This window comes from Sarcophilus harrisii, chromosome 2, assembly GCF_902635505.1.
Source record: "Sarcophilus harrisii chromosome 2, mSarHar1.11, whole genome shotgun sequence".
Classification (NCBI taxonomy): Eukaryota; Metazoa; Chordata; class Mammalia; order Dasyuromorphia; family Dasyuridae; genus Sarcophilus; species Sarcophilus harrisii.
This window is the reverse complement of record NC_045427.1, coordinates 577,401,575-577,420,381: the sequence shown is the minus strand read 5'-3', so window position 1 is coordinate 577,420,381 and position 18,807 is coordinate 577,401,575. Positions and strand designations below refer to the sequence as shown.

The following is an 18,807-nucleotide window of genomic DNA, read 5'->3' as shown; positions in this document are numbered from 1 at the left end:
GTGTGAAAGCCACCATTTTAAGGTACAAAAGTTAAACTTTATCCTTTATAAAATTGCAGGCTATGGAGGATCAATCTAGAATTAGGTCTAATGTATACATTGAAAACTTACCTAAGCTATGTCCAGCAACAGAGACCCCTCCTTTAAAACCTGGGTTCCGACTGATAAAAAGTGCATGTAGACGGTTTATTTCCATTCCCACTTTTTCCACAATAGTTTGACAGTAGGTAGGACTATTGTAAAATAATATATCTAGCAGAGTTTCATTGGTAAAATGTCGCAGACGACCAATACTTGGTAAAGTTATTTTTTTAATGTTCCTTCAGAAAACAAAAATATAAATACATTTAGTCATTAATATCTAATTCTTCAGTACACATTACTAAGAGCTTCTTATGGGCATGATACTGTGCCAAGTGCTGGGGATACAAGCTTAAAAAAGGACTATCACTGTCATGTTTCTAGACCAGTCCATAAAAGTAAATTTTGATTCACAACATGATTTGAGGAGACATGGGGGGGGGGAGGGGGGGGGGAAGGGGAGGATGTGAGGGGAGAGAAGAAAATTTAAAGTAGTAAAAAGTTGCAAAGAAGAGAATTTCTGTGCTCACAGATCTGGAAACTTTTCTCAGGTATTTTCAAGCTTATGTTTAGAGTATGAAAAAAAATGGGCAGATTTGAAAAACTGATGTTAAATTGATATTAGGCCTCAAATAGAGTGAGAAGAGACCTCAGAGATTATCTAGTCCAAAGCTAATTGGGAACTAGTCCAAGTTCATTTTACAAGTAAAAATCAACTAAAAAAGGTAAAGCAACTTGCCAAAGATTATAAGACTAATTAGCAGTATAGCTTCTTAGCAGCACAATCAAAACTTAAATTTGGGTTACTATATTTCTTTCCATCAATCCACACTTTCAAGTGCTTCCTACAATATAAATGTAACATACTATATTTTAACATTAGTAAAATAGAATACTAGATAAAATGTTTAGTGTTCAAAATCTTAGATATTTTGTTCAATGTTCCCATTTTACAGATTAGCAAACAAGCTCAAGGAGACATAATAACTTCCCATATTGGGTTATGTAGCATGGGGTAGAGGGATAGAAGAAGGAGTCTCAGTGCAATAATTTTATAAAAAAATCTGTACTTTTCTACTTGAATTTAAAATTATCTCAATCTGAATCTAGAAAATTAATACAAACCTGTCAACACCCGTAGCATCACCATGTAAAGAACTATGCCAATGAACTGGAAGAAATTCCACCCTGCTTACTTTACAGTCATCTAAAGATTTCTTAAAATGTGTCTGCAGCAATTTTAGAGAAACCATTCTGAAATCATCAACTTGAAAAAAGAAAAGTGAAATATTTCAGTGACAAAAATTCAATAGTAGCTAGATGATCATAAATTAAACAATTGCTGTTTAAAATCTGAAAGGCATTTTCTGAAGAAAAAAAGCAGCTCTATTAACTCAATAACACTAAAAGGGGGGAGGGGAGAAATTAATAATTCCCTCATTTTAAAAACCAAGTTATGTAAAAAGAAAACTTAAGTGGCTATGAAAACATGAATTTAAACAGTAACACAATGGTTTAAAAAATCCAAATTTAATGAAAAATTTGAAAGTCGTTAATAAAACTTCTTTCAATTAAAATTATTTTCAAATAAATATAGTGCTCATGAATCATGGCAGTCAAATATAAAAGCACAAAAAAGGTAATTTTTCTCCTTAATGATTCAAATCAACATATATAACTGAAAACTAAGTTTCACAAGCACCTTAATAGTTTGTAAATTCATTTAAAACTACTCTTTGAATTAAAAAAAAAATTATGATAAACATACCACACTCAATAATGCTTCTAAAACGTAAATCACAAACAGGACCAATGCCATGCACCATAAATACTAAATGGTCAACCTGAGGCATCTCACCTGTAGAAAAAGAAAGACATTAGGTATGTATTACCTAACTGATGGGTAGTATTTTCTTGCTCAATGTCCTTACACTTTCATCAATAAAAACCCTTAAAAGTTCTACTGTCCCAACTCCATAATATACACTTCAACACCCCTGCAGTGAAAAAAAAGTCACCTCTCCCCAGTACACAGCAGGAGGCCCAGGAGGAAAAGGCAGGAGACTACTGCCCTACCTGGAAATTCCCATAATCATCTAACTGTTAAGAACTCTCCAACTCTAGATTTGGTAATCACTTGGGCTCCTCATCTCTCCAGAGTCTTACATTCCATTCTGAGAAATACTGTTAAAAGATGAAACTTGGTCTGTGCCATTTCTTAAACACTCATCCCATATTCATTTTACTTAAAGAATTTTTTTTAATTACTCAAATATGCTTAACATAAATTACTGCTTAATTTTTTTCTTATCACTCATATTTCTTCATCTTAGAAATTTATGTGTAATTGAGAGCAATAGAATAAACATGAAATGTATGAAGTTGTCAAATTGAATTTCATAGTCTATTCTAACAAATGAAAGTAAAGTGCTCATAAACAGTAATAACCCGGGATTGTTGGTCCCTATACAAAGATGTAAAAAAACAAAAGCAGTCATTTATGAAATCATAGACAAAATCCAAAGGCACATTAAACAACAATGTGCTTATTCAGAATATATAGGAAGTAAGATGCAAAATGAAATGTGAATAAATTGTTGATTTGCTTAATGTTTAATGTCAAAATAATTTTTTTGAAATGAAAGGAGGTTTTTCCAGGTCTATGTGCTTTATACAATCCCCAACATTAATGATAATGCTTTTTATCAGTTCAAAAATAGTGTTGAGACTAAAAGAGTACACAAATTCTATGTAAATTAAAAACAATGAATTGTAAAAGTATCCTCCCTATTAAGGGCATATTTAAAAATCACAGAAAAGATAAAGATAAAAGTAAATGCTGATGAAAGCAAAGAGCAATTATAATAAAGAATGTAGTATAGAATGCTAAATGTAAAATATGAAGAACTCAACAGGTAAATTCAATTCACTTAATAATTAGTATTTAAGAAATTAGAAATTAAGCAACTAACAACATAAAACTAAAGGAAAAAAGCAAAAATTTATAGTCTAACCAAACAAGAATGTAATTGGGAAAATGCAGTTATTAGTAACTAATCACTGAAGTATACATAATAAGTACTGCAATAGTCATATATGAAAAGTTAAATATAAATGAAAATATATATGAAATTTATATTAAAATTATATGTGAAAAGAAACCTAAAATAAACCAAAACTCTGAGTAAATGTACTAATCAATCTAGGTCCTACAGAATGAACAATTAAACTAATTTTTATCCTTTCAGTCAAGATGCCCAAGAATGTTGTATATGCTGTTAAGCAGTTTTAGTTGGTTTTGTTTAGCTCTTTTGTATAAAGGATGGCTCACTTTTTGAAGAAGGAAGGAAGGGATCCTGAAAGAACTGAAGGAAAAAGAGAAAAGGCCTTAATAAAATAATTTTAATAACAGAAAATGTTATATACAATAAAGATAGTCTTATAAAAGAATGTGAAAATGTATAATGTAATGGACTTGATAGAAGTTAAGGAAGAGAAGAAAACAAGACACCAGGAAAAAGTGCTAGGAAAAAATAACATAAAAGAAAAAGATGAGAAAGACTTCCTCAAAGGAAGCTTCCATGCATCAGTCTTGTTTCAATTTATTCTAAAGGAACTGTTTCTCTCAAACTTCACAATTCATCACAAATTTCAGTTCACAGTACACTTCCCTCACAACACCTAAGAGGTAGTATCATTATTTCTACTTTACAGATGAGGAAACTGAGAATCAGAAAGATTAAGTGACTTGCCAACCATTATATAAGTGGTGGAGCCAGGACTCAAATTTAGTTCTGACAACAATTCTAGGGTTTTCTCTACTATGAAGAAAGAATTGAATTATTTAATCATATCATTGGTCTTTTTGATCAACTCTCTCCCTTAGAAGTTCCACATACCATCAGGAATTTCATCATGATCATCAATACCACGTTTTACAACTCTAGGTCTTGTCTGTCCATCTTGCGTGGCCCCCCATTCATCTTGCACAGAGGAAGGCTGAAACTGAACTATAACCTAAAATACATAAAAAGAATATTCTTTAAAAAAAAATTAAAGAAAAAAGAAACTTGTTGAAACAAAAAGTAAACAAATTCATTTCTACTGTGAGCAAAAATATACCTCCTCAAACATAAAATATACTTTCTCAAACATAAATGAGTAAAACAAAACTTTTGCTATATCTAAATACCTACAATAGGCAAACACTAGATCAGGGGTCCTCAAACTACGGCCCGCGGGCCAGATGCGGCAGCTGAGGACGATTATCCCCCTCACCCAGGGCTATGAAGTTTCTTTATTTAAAGGCCCACAAAACAAAGTTTTTGTTTTAACTATAGTCCAGCCCTCCAACAGTCTGAGGGACAGTGAACTGACCCTCTATTTAAAAAATTTGAGGACCCCTGCACTAGACCCTCTGAACCTAAGACTAGTATTATAAAATGTATCACTATATATAAATGACCAGATTCAACAAGTGAGTTGATAGTGTGAAAAAATATTATCAACAATTTATTTGAAAACTCAAATTACAAAACAAATCAGAGTACATAGTTTCGTTAAAAAAAAAAAAAAAAAAAAAAAGAAATGATTATAAATGTGAATCAACAATAAGAATTCTTCTCATGGTCCAGGGAATATATAAAAAAGGTTACAATTATATAATTAAAAATCATGCCTAAATTCATTTTGTCCTATCCTGCAAAACATATTTATTTGTAAAAGTTATGCAGAAAATCACAAATCAAAGGTTTAAACAGAACAACTTCGTATAAAAAAAAGAATTGTAAAAGGTTATACTTTTGTTTGTATTAAAACTTTCTAACATTATATAGAAATCAGGATACCTAACAACAAATACTATAATTATTAGTTCAGTTATTTCATTGTACGTTGCCACAAATGGACATTTTAAATGAATCTAAGCTCTGCTAGTTTCCATGACCAATTTAACAATTCTGAATACAATATAAATTTCATTATTTACTAATGTACATCCACTACTGGAGTTAATATCATGCAAGTATTCTCAGAAAAATAATTCAAAACATACAAAACAAGTTAATGATTTAATATTTTTATTACCTTTGGGTTATGTATAACAATTGTTTCTCCACTGGGAAACTCAAGTTTACGATGCCACTGATTGGTGGTTACAGCTTTTTTGTATTCTGCCTAGGATAATGGGGAAAACAGTTTTAAGTCCAAAATAATTAATATAATAAAATTATATACCATGTTTAAAAAAGCATTTGTATGAAAAGGATATATGAATATAACATTGGCAAAGATGAGAATAAATGTAAAGCAAGCCTAGTGATATTTCAGGATAAGAATATAAAAGTATTAGAAAATTGACTTCCAATGGCTAAGAGTCATTTGGTAAATCCAAATAAAGTCTTTTTTTTTTTTCCCAAATCGGGGTACACAATCAGTGTCAAGAAAGATACAAAAAAAGAGGATTCCTGCTCAAGCAATTCACAAGTCACAAAGGGTTAATCTTTTAAGAGGATGTTTGAAATAGAAACATACTTTAAAAACAGTAAAGAATATGAAGCAAATATTGAAGCTATTAATCAATACAAAGTTAGTCAACCAACCAAATTCCTACCTTCAGCAATTTCCTAGAAAAAAATAATAGCCAAGAAACAAGGGCTCACTCGGTTTGGAGGGATATAGAGGCCAAATTAGAAATGTAGGAATCAATTGTATTTTTTAGATTCTAGGATTTAATGATTTAGCAATGATCAGCTGAAAAACTGTAAAATTAATTGATAGTATAAAATCAGATTTACATATAAAATCAATATTAAAAAATTCAGGATTTTAAAAATGTTCTGGTCTATTGTTTATTGAAGTTCCTTTTATCCAGGTAAATAACATGAGAACAGAATTTCTTAGTTCTCTAACGTAGATAGGGAAAGAAGGAATAATAATAATTTACAATTTATATGGTTCCCGAAAACAACAAAATATTTTCACTTGCATTAAATAGTTTCACAACTTTCCACCTAAATAAAGTCTAGACTACTATTCTGCAACAACCTCACATCTAATAGTCAACCTGCTGATTGATGGCTTCTCCACATTTGGATCAATACAGAATATAATGAAGGAATTGGCTACCAGGTGATGAATTCTTCAGTCAAGGCAAAATAAAGGTTGTGTCTCAAATTCTTTTACTTTTTCTAGTTATTTCAAAACATGTTAATTGTTTTTCAGAAACAAATAATTCTGGAAGATTTTAATATATACTGGGCAGCAGACAATAGGTTTGTCTCTCTACTCTTCACTGTTATCAATTAAGAGTTTTCTCATAAAAAAATCTTTTCTAATCTTGTCAAACCTATTACTCTTATTTTTGTCACTCATGCTCATTCTCAATTTCTAAATTTTGGTATTTATCTGATGCCAGCATAGATGTGTCATCTAATAATTTTCAGTGCTACACTTTTCAGCATTTTTAAAAAAGGTACAATGAACTACATATAAGTTTAGCTTGAATGTACTATGTCCTAAATAGGAAGTGATACTTATGCACTGCTTTCAAGATAGTAAAAAAAAATGATACTTGACAACAGAATCCCTTTTACATGTTTAGAGTTGATTCATATATCATGTCCATAAACTAGAAAAAAACTAGTTGGAAAAAATATACATTTTTCTATTTGTATTTGGGAATGTCATGCATAAGCATTGAATTAAAACAGGTGATGCTTAGAGACTGAGTCACTAAGAAATATCAAGAAATGACAATTTTTTTTATGAGGGAAAAAGGAGCAAAAGAAAACACTCCATTATCCTAAGTTATTCCATTTTCACTGTACCTCTAAAAATAAGTGTTAATCATACTATAACAATCTACAGGGAACTGACATGGTGCAGTGGAAATAACAGTGGAGGACCTGGATTTGAATTCCAGCTCTGCCCTTCACTGGCTGGGTGTCTCTGAGCAAGTCATTTAGCCCTATTTTCTTCATCTGTGAAAGGAAGAAGCTAGACTCAATAACTTCAAGGATTTCTTCCATCTCTAAACCTATGAACCAAGGATTGGGGCAGGAGCAGTAGAACGGGGGAGAGTTTCTTTTTTAGGTGAAGTCACTATAAAAACATCCAGTAAGCAATTTAAATCTTACAAGATCCATGAAAAAATCACTTTGTAGTAAATATAACTGTAGAGAAAACAGTATGATTTTAGAAAAAGAAAATGACAGGCCATAAATGAGGTTCCTAAGGGAAAAAAGCACCAGGACCAGATGGATTTATAAGTGAATTTTATCAAACATTTAAAGACAAATTAATTTCAATATTAAATAAATTATTTAGAATAATTGACAAGTAGGGACTTACCAAGTCCCTTTTATGAAACAAATATGATATTGATACCTAAACCAGGAAAAGTACTATAAACCTGTTTCATTAATGAATATGGATACAAAATTACCAAATAAAATACTAACTAAAAGATTACAACATTTCAAAGATTATACATTATGACCAAGCAGGATTCATATCAGGAATACAAGGATGGTTTAACATAAGAAAACTCTTAACATAATTGATTATATCAAAAACAAAAATAAAAAAAAAACCCATATAATATTAATAGTGCAGAAAAAGCATTTGATAATACTAATTTCTATTAAAAACACTTGAAAGTATTTGCATAAATGAATTTTTCCTTAAATTGATAAAAAAAAAAATTTTACCTAAAACCATTAGCAAGCATTTATTGAAATGGGGTTAAGTAGAAGCTTTAAGAATATCTTATGGGAATAAGATCAACTGTGAAACAGGGATGCCTACTGTCATCTATATTATTAATACTGTATAGGAAATCCTTGCAATAGCAATAAGAGAAAAAAAATAGGACTCTGAATACAGAAATACATTTTTTGCAGTTGATATTATATACTTAGAAAATCCTAAAGATTCAACTAAAAAAGTTAATTGAAGTAATAATTTCTGCAAGTAGCAAGATATGAAGTAAACACATATAAATCATCAGCATTCCAATATTACTGATAGGATCCTGCAGAAAGAAAAAAGATCTATAGATATCCCATTTAAAATAATTCTAGAGCTAGAAGGCACAGCAAATAGATCACTGTCCCTGGAGTCAAGAGGACCTAAGTTTAAATCCAGTCTCAAATATCTAATACTTCCTAGCTGTGTGACTCTGGGCAAATCACATAACTCCAATTACCTTGCAAATAATAATAATAAAAGTTAAAAAAAATAACTCTAGACAGTATTAAAATACCTGGGAATATACCTACCCAAAAAAAAAACAAAAAAAAACCCAGGCTCATTGTGACCAAATTAATTAAGCCCAGTATCTTAAATCACATAAGATAAAATCAAAATATATACATAACCTAAATATGAAACAAGATATTACAAAAAAAATTTGAAGAACATGGAACACATTAATGTCAGACTTATGAAAAGGTGATTCAATAATAAATAAGAGTAAGTACTATGAAATATAAAAGATTATTTTGATTTCATTAAATTAAAAAGGTTCTGTACAAATAAAACAAACGTAGCCAAGATCAGAAAGAAAGCAGAAAATTGGGGGGAGTGGAATTTATAGACAATTCTTAGATAAAGATCTTATATTTCAAATATAAAGATTTTTGTCAAATGTTTAAGAACTCAATTCATTCTCCAATTGATAAATGGTCAAAGGAAATGAACAGGCAGTTTTCCGATAAAGAAATCAAAACAATTTATAGCCATATGAAAAAATGCTCTAAATTATTATTGATTAGAGAAATGCAAATTAAAATAACCTTAAGATAGCATAATACACCTACCAGATGGACTAAAATGACAGCAAAGTGACAAATACTGGAGAGGATATGGAAAATTTGGAATCTTAATAATTCAATGTTGGTGGATCTATGAGTTAAACCAACCATTTTGGAGAGAGACTTCAAATTATGCTGCTTATAGCCTCTGACTCACCAATACCAATATTAGTATTTCCCAAAACAATTAAAGAAAATGGAAAAGAACCTACATGTTCTTAAATATTAATAGCAGCTTTCTTTGTACTGACAAAGAACTGGAAATCGTAGGGATGCCAATCACTTGGCAAATGGCAAATTGTGGCATAAGTTCATGAGACAATATTACTGTTACAAGAAATGATGAGATCAATGATTTTAGAAAAGGATGGAGTTTAGAATTGCACATGTTTAATCTACAGAGGATTGCTTTCTGTCTAGGGGAGGGGTATACGGGAGAATGGAGGAGAAAAAAATCGGAATACAAGGTTTTGCAAAGGTAAATGTTGAAAACTATCTTTGCATGTATTCAGAAAAACAAAAAGACATTAAAAAAAAAAACAAACCCATGGATAAAGTTCCATGAAATAATGAAGAACAAAATGAGCAGAATCAAGAGAACACTGGATACATTAGTAGCAGTATACTAATGGTATCTTTTGAAGTTTAAATCCAAAAAGTAATATTTTGTAAATGATGAGCCAGCTGAATTAGAAAAACATGTAAAAACTTGGAGATATGAAAAAAGATGCTATCTTTTTTCAGAGAAACAGATGATAGGTGGAAATAAGCACAGTACATGTATATATGCATGTTTAGAGATATCTCTGTGTGTACATATATATATATATATATATATATATGCATAATTGTAGCTTTTCTTGGGGTAGGAGAAAGGAAAAAGGAAAATAAAAGAATAAAAGAACACTATCACATAGATAGCAAACAATAAGAGAGGATTCAACATAAAACAATTAACTTCCATTTTAAGAAAACCCAGATATTAAACATATTTTTCAAAGCTGAACAACTTTGCTTCCTCAAACATGTAAAATATGAGGTTTTTTCTTTTCAAATTCTTCCAGCAGGAAAGACAGTCTTGTGCAGCTTTGAAAACAATATGCAGTATTTATTATGTTTTCTTGAAATGGAAACTTGTTTCATATTGAATCCTCTCAGTCTTCTGTGTACATGGCATTTTTTTTCCTCATTTTGTATTTAAGTGTAAATGTTTTATATTATTAAAAAAAATTTCACACTAAAAAAAAACAGTATAAGTATAAGCACATGTATATCATGCCTATTTTTTTTAAACAAATGGCAAAATATTTTTAAAATTCTTACCTCTAGTTTTTCACTGAATTCCTCTGTATAAGGAATATACCGACTATCTGTATCCCCCTTATAAAACCAAGTACAACGTCTAACTTCAGTCTGTTCTTCTTCCCAATATACAGCTTTTCTCAATCTGTCATAGAGGTAAACATCATAACGCCCACCATCCGTGCTTAAAACAACATTCTCTGGATCAGGCTGAACTAAAATATAAAATTTAAACTTTATTTAGACACTTAAATATGCTGTTCTTCCCAATTGATAAATAGAAAACACAATGATCATGTTACTCCCTTTCCAAATAAAATGCCAAAATTCATCCTTCCAGTTGAAAAATAGACTTAAAATTAGTCTGTGCTACTTCAAATAATTCAAAAATATTTATGGGATTTTAAAAGATACAAGTGCCACAAAAAAGAAATCAAAGTGGTAGAATAGAAAGAGAGAGCAGGTCTCAAAAGGCAGAATGATATGGGTTCAAGTCCCACTAATGATTCACACTGGCTTTGTCTTCCAGTCTGGCCAATTAAGCTTTCAGTGTTCTAGGCAATTCTCTTTAAATAACAAAAAAATAAAGTAGTGATCTGTTTGAGTGTAGATATTTTCCTCACTGGCAATTCCCAAAATCAACTAACTCAAAAATCCAATTTTTAAAAAAGTCAGATTAAGAATTATACTAAAAAACAAACCAAGCTCAGTAGACATATTAAATTTTTCAAAAGCATACATATCAAACACTAAACTAACTCACAAGAATGATCTAGAAAACTATATGGGAGGCCAAGGAGGAGAAGACTTCCTAGGTCAAAAGTAACTCTTTTATGTTGTTCTAATGTTTTTGTTTTAAAAGTAGAGTTAATTTTTTTTTTAATTTAAGGATATTCTTCCTTAATACAAATCAAATTCCGAAGCCAAGTGCTTCTTTTCCCCTAATTAGAGGATAATAACAACAACAACAAAAAATAGATTATATATAGACTTTTATTTAAACAGTTCCTCTAATAAAATGAAAAATTATTCAATTCAAACATATCCTACTTGCTCAAAAAGAAAAAAACAGAGGAATGGGAAATACATCTGAGAGAACTAAGTAATTTGATATGCACACAAAATCATAAGAAGAGCAAAGAATAAGATCCTTTAACTCTCGTATCATATCTAAATTTCTATTTTCTAAAATTAGTTGCCTTTCCCTGCCCCAACCCCCCCAAAAGAAAGAAAATTGTATTTACCTGAATTATAGACCTCTTCAAGATGTATAGAATCAAACATACTAAATGGCATCCATATTTGTTTGTGTTCTACTTCCTTGCAATAAAACCAATGTGGCTGAACAGCCTCATACGGATTTTGAAGGAAAAGAGGTGGTGCTTGAATCACAGGAGCTGCAGGTCTAGCCACGAGCTGCTGCTGGCCTGGGGATGACAAGACTGTCTGTCCTGCTGGAGGGATCTGAAAAGATAAAGCCTCATGTCTCCTCCATGTCTAAGAGGCAGCATGGGCTCGAGGGCAGCAGCCTGAAAACAGAGGCAGCAAGACCCATCTTAGATACTCACTAACTCGTACTAATTGTGCGACCATAACCTCTCTGAGGCCATTTCCTCTTCTGTAAAAGTGGGATAATGGGGGCAGCTAGGTGGCACAGTGGATAGAGTACCAGCCCTGACCTCAGGAGGACCCGAGTTCAAATCTGGCCTCAGCTGTGTGACCCTGGGCAAGTCATTTAACCACAATTGCCTCAGCAAAAAAAAAATTAAAAAAAACATAAATGTAATTACAAAATTATACAATTTTGATAACTAAGGTTTTAAAAATCAAAATTGTAACTAATTATATCCCAAAATATTTGTTCCTAGATATTTCTCATTTTATAAAGTAATTCATACTTCTTATTACATTAAAACTTTTTGATTTGCCAGTTAGTTTAATCAGTTACTTCTTTAGTGAATGGGCAGTTTAAAGTAATGAAAAGAATACATTTAATCATCTCACTTTAAAAAATTATTTTCTCTATAAAACATACAGACTTCAACATTTCTTTAAAAGTGACTAGCTTTCATATTCCTTTATTTTTTTAAAAAGCAGATTATCTGAAATGCAGAATAAAACTAAAAAGAGTGATGAGAATAGAAGGAATATTGAATTAAAGAGAATATTTATACCGGTGGCATTGTTCCAGGAGGACTTTGATACATCTGAAGAGGTGGTCCAGAGGTTGATGAATGGGGAGGATGATTTGGAACTTGACATTGCTGCAACTGTGGTGGAGCAATATAAGGATTAGCTCTGCTGCTGGTAGGATTATGACGATATGGATTATATCCTTGTTGCGGTGTTCCATGGGGACTTGCAAAATTTGGAGGCGGGAGACCACCATGTGAAGATGACTGGTAAGCATTGGTTGGAGGTGCAACACTACAAGCAGACTGTGTCTTTGAAATGTGTGGTGAGAATGTATTTGGACCATCTGGAGATCCAATTGTAAGAGGAAGGGAAGTTGGAGGCTTAGACAATGTTGGTACTCCAACAGGCGCTGCTGCAGTTGTTAGTGGTATCTGTCCAATATTCCCAAAAGGATCACTGTTGGTGGATACCTGAGAGAAATAATTAAATGTCTGTGGCAAAGTAGTATGACCAAAAGTCTGACCAAGAAAACTGTCTTCCTCACCAACATCTGTAGAATCTTCTGAAATAAAGCAGAAAATAAAAAGAGGGTTGAGATTAAATTTACCACAAAGTTCTGAAAAAGAATGTGCCATTCTCTAAAAGTAACACCACAAATTAATTCTAATAATTTATCCACTCAATCAGTGAATTTTGGATTATTGAAATAACTGTAATTATGTTTTTCTTCTACCCAAATAGGTATGACTATTTATGGTAATGACATGAAACTTTTTCTTCACAAGATTAGATACACTATATTCTAATAAATAAATTATTGTAAAAGTGTAAAAAAATTTTTTTAATTAAAAGCTTTCGATCACGCTAAGTGAACTATCCCCTCCAAATCACCTAATACCACAAACTGATATTTTTAAAACACCAAACCAACCAGTAAATTATTACTAATTAAAATACAAAAAACTTAAAAGCTTTGAATCATCCTTCATCTCTCTGCCCAATGTGAATGATCTCATGAGAAACATCATCATCACCAATCCCTATGAGAAATAATTTGTCCAAAGCCTAAATCTGACTACACCTTCAATCTTAACTTATTGTAAAGATTCTAAGATCAAAGATTTTTGTGCTTTATAACATAATTATGTGGGCTCATCATATTCTACTTTACACTGATCCTCCGTACTCTGATCCCACCAAAAAATTCTTTGCCAGAACCCAGTAAATGTCTGTAAGTCTCTAAATACATTAAAAATACAGTTCTCATTGTCCTCCATTTTTATTCATGTCACTTCACCCCTCAAAACAGTAATTCACAATTGTTTCCTCTATATCAAACAAGTAGTTTCCTTGATATTACAGTTCTATACCATTTTAAAATTTTTTTTTATTATTAAATTGAAAAATATCATGGACAAAGGTTGACAATATATTAGGACACAAAAACCTCACAATTAAATGCAAAAAAGCCAGACATTAAATGCATCCTTTTCAGACCATGATGAAATAAAAATTATGTGTAATAAAGGCCAAGGAAAAGAGACCAAAAATTAATTGAAAACTAAACAATCTAATCTTAAAGAATGGATAGGTCAGTTAGGTGGCGCAGTGGATAGAGCACCAGTGCTGAAGTCAGGAGGACCTCAGTCAAACACTTAACACTTTCTAATTGTGTGACTCTGAGCAAGTCACTTAACCCCAATAGCCTCAGGCTTCCCCCCCCCCCAAAAAAAAAGAATGGGTAGGTCAAACAACAAATCATAGAAACAATCAATAATTTCATCCAAGAGAATAAAGAAACATGACAAAATTTATGGGATGCAAACAAAACAATAATGGGAAATTTTATATCTCTAAGATGCTTACATGAATCAAATAAAAGATATCAAATAACTAACTGGGCAGGCAACTAAAAAAGTTGGAAAAAAGAACAAATTAAAAATCTTCAATTAAATACCAAAGTAGATATTGTGAAAATCAAGAGAGATTAATAAAACTGAAAGAAAAGTATTGAATAAATAAAACTAAAAGTTAGTTTTATTTAAAAAAAAAAATAATGGGGAGGGGGCAGGCGGTGCAGCTAGATGATGCAGTGGATAGAGCACGGGCCCTTAAGTCAGGAGGACCTGACTTCAAATCTGATCTCAGATACTTAACATTTCCTAGCTGTGTGATCCTTGGCAAGTAACTTAACCCCAATTGCCTCAGCAAAAAAAAAAAAAAAAAAAAAAAAAAAAAAGAGAGAGAGAGAGAGAGAGAGATACATTTTTGGTTAATTTGATTAGAAAAAGAAGAAAAGCAAATTACCAGTATCAAAAATCAAAAGGATGAACTAACCACCAACGAAGAAGAAATCAAAGCAATAAGGAGCTATTGTGCCCAATTGTATGCCAATAAATCTGATGATCTAAGTAAAATGGATGAATCCATTTGAATGATGAAGTAGAATGGATGAATATTTACAAAAATATAAATTTCCCAGATTAAAATAAAAAAAATAGTTTCTAAAACTAACGTTTTAGAACTAAAACTAGTTAGAAAACTAGTTAGAAAAAGCAATTGAACAGGCCATCAATAAACTCCCTAAAAAAAAAAAAAAATTTACAGGGCCAGATGCTGACTGAAGTGAGCAAAACCAGAACATAATATATAGTAACAGCAAAATTATATGATGACCAATTGTAATAGACTTAGCTCTTCTCAACAATGCTGTGATCCAAAACAATTCCAAAAAACTTGGAATGAAAAATGCCATCTGCTGTGTGTAAATTTTTTCATTTACTAATTTGTCTCTCCAACTTCACACTACCTAACTGACCAAATAAAAATTTTTATAGAGATACATAGTCCAAAAGAAATTCCCACACTGGTCATGACTTCTCTTTCTCAATTTTTTGATTTTTAAAAAGTGATTTTAAAAATATTTTATTTTAAAACTTACAAAAAATATATTTCCCATTGCTTGTGTCTGATTTGTTTCGTCTTTTTTTTTTTTTTGACTTGGCCCTTACATTTCAGTTCATGAGTTTGTTTTAAGTTATCAGTTTTTCTTTCTATTTTTACCACCCTAGCTTTCTATTCTATCTCTTTTGTTTCAATTTCTCCCAAGTATTCCTACAATCCCTAGTGGCAAGGAAAACTGTTTTCCTAAAGCTGCACCTGGATTTGAGATGGTCATTATACTTCATGGATTTTTTTCCCCTAGGCATTTTTCAATCCAAGATATTTCCTCATAGTATTCTGAGTTTTTGTTGATTTGCTCATTTTAACAACCTCAATATCTAGGAGGGAAAGCCTAATAAATTTGGATCATTCTCCACAAATGAACAGAATGCCTGTTTCTGAGTATGTTGGCCCAGACTAGGACCTTTCTTCAAGAAATTGTGGAGCTGCTCCAGTGCTGGATTCTATGTGCTCTCTTTTACTTTGAGTCCAAGATTTCTCCTGTACATGCTGCTTGAGGTTTCCTCTAACTACTGGAGTCAGAGGATATTCTCATGTTGGATTTTGCAAAGGGGCCTTTTCTCCATTGTGCTTGGACCAGGACAAGATTCTTGCTAGATCCTAGTCTGGGCCAACATACTCATACTATACTATAATTGTCTTGCTAGACAATTCCCTAAATTGTCTGGGGCACAGGCTTCAGGCTTGACTAAACAGAAACTCCCCAAGTCTACTCTCTTAGGACTGGGACACTCATGGATATCATTTTATTCTCTTGATCCAATCATGTCACTATCTTTTAATTAATGTTTCTTCCTAAACCTTATTTCACATATGAAGAAACACTGTTTCAGTGGCTAAAATTTTTCATTCACTGAATCTGTCAATATTAATTACAGATCACCATTAACAACACAAATAATGTCAGATATATTTTATTATTATATGTAAAATATTGATATACTCAATACATTCTCTACAAAACTTTATGATCCTAAATGACCATGACAAGTAAATTCAACAAAAACATTCAATTTAACACAACATTTACAGGCTTACTATTATGCACAAGGTATTAGGAATACAAAGAATAATATAAACATGCAAACCCCTCTCCCCTTTAAGAGTCTATGGAAGATTCCAAAGTAGAATGTGATGAGGACAAAGAAGTTTAAAATGTCCTAAGAAATCAGAAGGAAGAAAAATTCCTCTCATACAGAGGGATCAAAAACAGCTTTGTGGAGAAGTTTGCATCTTGAAAGAAGAAAATGATTCCAGTAGGCAAAGATACATAAGTATATATACTCTTGTTATGAATAAAAAGCTGAGTTGGCTGAGGCCCACAATACCAGATTAAAATGTTAATTGAGAAATAATTTCCAAAATAAATAAAAAGACTATAAAACAAAGATAACATATTTTAAAACTAAGTGGCCTATAGTTTTCCTTCTGTCCTAAATAGTGATCCCCATTTCTATATGATACCTCTGTTGAAGCATATATGCAGGATAACAGTTAAATAGAGCTTAAAGGTCGACTGGAATAGACTGCAAATGGTCTTAAATGGTAAGATGAGGAGTTAGTATTTTATCCTCTGGATCAGATGGAAAATTTTTGAAAAGGGGAAATGTCGTGATCAAATCAAACACTGAAAACAAAAAAAGAAAATTATTCTTGCAGCTATGTAAAAGGTAAGAGATGAGTTTAAAAAAGAGGCTACTAATAAAATAGTCTAGCCAGAGTCTAAGCTTACAATAATGTGAGTAAAGAGTTTATTGTGGATGAAAAGAACTTCACTATTTATTGAATGTGGGGAATTAGGGAAAGAAGGAAATCAATTGGGCAACTAACATTTATTAAGTGTCTACTATGTTACTGGAACTGTGCTAGGTAACTGGGAATACAAATAAAGTGAAAAAGTGAGCTCTCAAGGAGCTGACTTAAGAATAGAAACAAGATGCAAACAATTCTGTACTAATAAAATACATAAAAGTTGATTTCATTAAGAGGAAAAAGGAAATGAGAGAATGTGAGGAGAATCACCTTTTTGTAAAGGGAAAATAAATTCTCTTTAAGGCATGGTGAACTGGAAATTGAAGTGTCAGTGGAACACTCAGGAAAAAATGTCTAGAATGAAACAGGAAAACAGAGGGAAATGGGGGTGGGGGTTAATCAGGAAAAATAGGTGGATTGGAATTGGTCACAGAAGTAATAAGGGTCCTCTGCATAGACGAGATTTCCAAAAGAGAATGTGAGAGAATGAGCACTATCCAAGAAAAGAGACTGGTAGGCTATCCACATTCAAGAAGAGTGAAGATCTGATACAGAAGTAGCAGCAAGTCAGGAACAGAACCAGGAAAGAGCCACGTTCAAGGAAAAAGGAGCAAAAAGACAAAAGTATTCAGGAAGTCAACCCTATCAAACAGCCAAGAAGTCTCAGGGCCAAGAAAAGATTGCAGATTTTGGCAAGCACGAGATCACAACCTTACAGAATGTAATTTCAGCAAGGAGATTGAGACAGAAGTCAGAGGGCAAGGAACTAAGCCGGGAGTGGAGGCAACCTTAACAATAAGCAATGTTCACTTTCCTCTCAAAGATGATCCCAATAAATTCTAAAATTAACAGCTGCAAATGCAATATGCAATAGAGAGACAACAGAGGCAAGACACATAAACACCACGTTCTCTTTAATAGGTAGGCCGACGGACCTCCAAAAAGAAAAATGCCCAAGACCCGGTGCCCTGCCACCTCGGCAAAGTAAACAGAAGCCAATTCACTTGCTTTTATTACCCAGTCTCCACCTCCTCGACACAGAAAACCTGACTCCTAGGCTGCCCCAGTCACTGGAGCCGGGCAAGAGCTCTCCCCTCTCCCCGTGACTCTCCGAGAATGGACCAGAGGGGCAGAAAACGAGGGAGAAGGAAGGACGGGCCCGACCCTCAGCTCCCGGGCATCCTACGCCACCCGGGAGCCCACCCCTCTTGCAACCATGCTAAAGAGGACTCACGCCCAACAGGGGGCTCGCCACTTCTCTCTCACTTTCGGGGCGCTATTCGCCTCGTCACACGGTGGGCGCCCAGCCGCCTCGCTCTGCCACGAGAACTCTGCCAGCCTGTGCGGGCGGCATCCCTCTGACAGCGGCCCTCGCCTGCTCCGAGGCTAGGCTCTCCGGGCCCGCAGCGGGCGCCCATCTCCCTGGCATCGCCCCCTCCCCCTTCCTGCTCGCCCGCTTACACCGCGCTGGCGCCCACCCCCCCCACCCCGCCCCCGCCGTCCCACCTCCAAGGAGCAGCAAGGAGCCCGCGGAGCCGGGGGCCTGGCTGACCGGGATGAAGGGCACATTGAAATTGAAATCGGAAGTCGAAGAAAAAAGTAAGTTGGTGCCGGCGGAGGAACTGCCGCCTCCACTGGGCTTCTTCTCAGCCATGACTCCGGCCCGCCTCCCAGTTACACGTCTTAGGCCCGCCGGTCCCCAACACCGCCGGAAACGGGTCCGACCAGAGGACGGGCTTCTTCCGCATTTGCGCGCTGA

General features: G+C 33.3%; 1 protein-coding gene across 2 annotated transcripts in view; it reads right to left on the bottom strand.

Moving 5' to 3' along the window:
• SEC23IP (SEC23 interacting protein) overlaps positions 1 to 18,796 on the bottom strand; it is a 34,912-nt gene extending 16,116 nt beyond the window's left edge. The window contains exons 1-9 of one of the 2 annotated variants that reach the window (XM_031955957.1): positions 18,555 to 18,796; positions 12,371 to 12,894; positions 11,441 to 11,660; positions 10,218 to 10,411; positions 5,167 to 5,256; positions 3,981 to 4,098; positions 1,850 to 1,939; positions 1,207 to 1,348; positions 112 to 320 (exon numbers count right to left, since the gene is read on the bottom strand). In XM_031955957.1, coding sequence (XP_031811817.1) covers positions 112 to 320; positions 1,207 to 1,348; positions 1,850 to 1,939; positions 3,981 to 4,098; positions 5,167 to 5,256; positions 10,218 to 10,411; positions 11,441 to 11,660; positions 12,371 to 12,894; positions 18,555 to 18,702 — 1,735 coding nt within the window. In that variant the 5' untranslated portion in view covers positions 18,703 to 18,796. The remainder of the gene's footprint in view (positions 1 to 111; positions 321 to 1,206; positions 1,349 to 1,849; positions 1,940 to 3,980; positions 4,099 to 5,166; positions 5,257 to 10,217; positions 10,412 to 11,440; positions 11,661 to 12,370; positions 12,895 to 18,554) is intronic. The other variant, XM_031955959.1, reaches the window with a different exon arrangement.
• Positions 18,797 to 18,807: the final 11 nt, after the last annotated feature.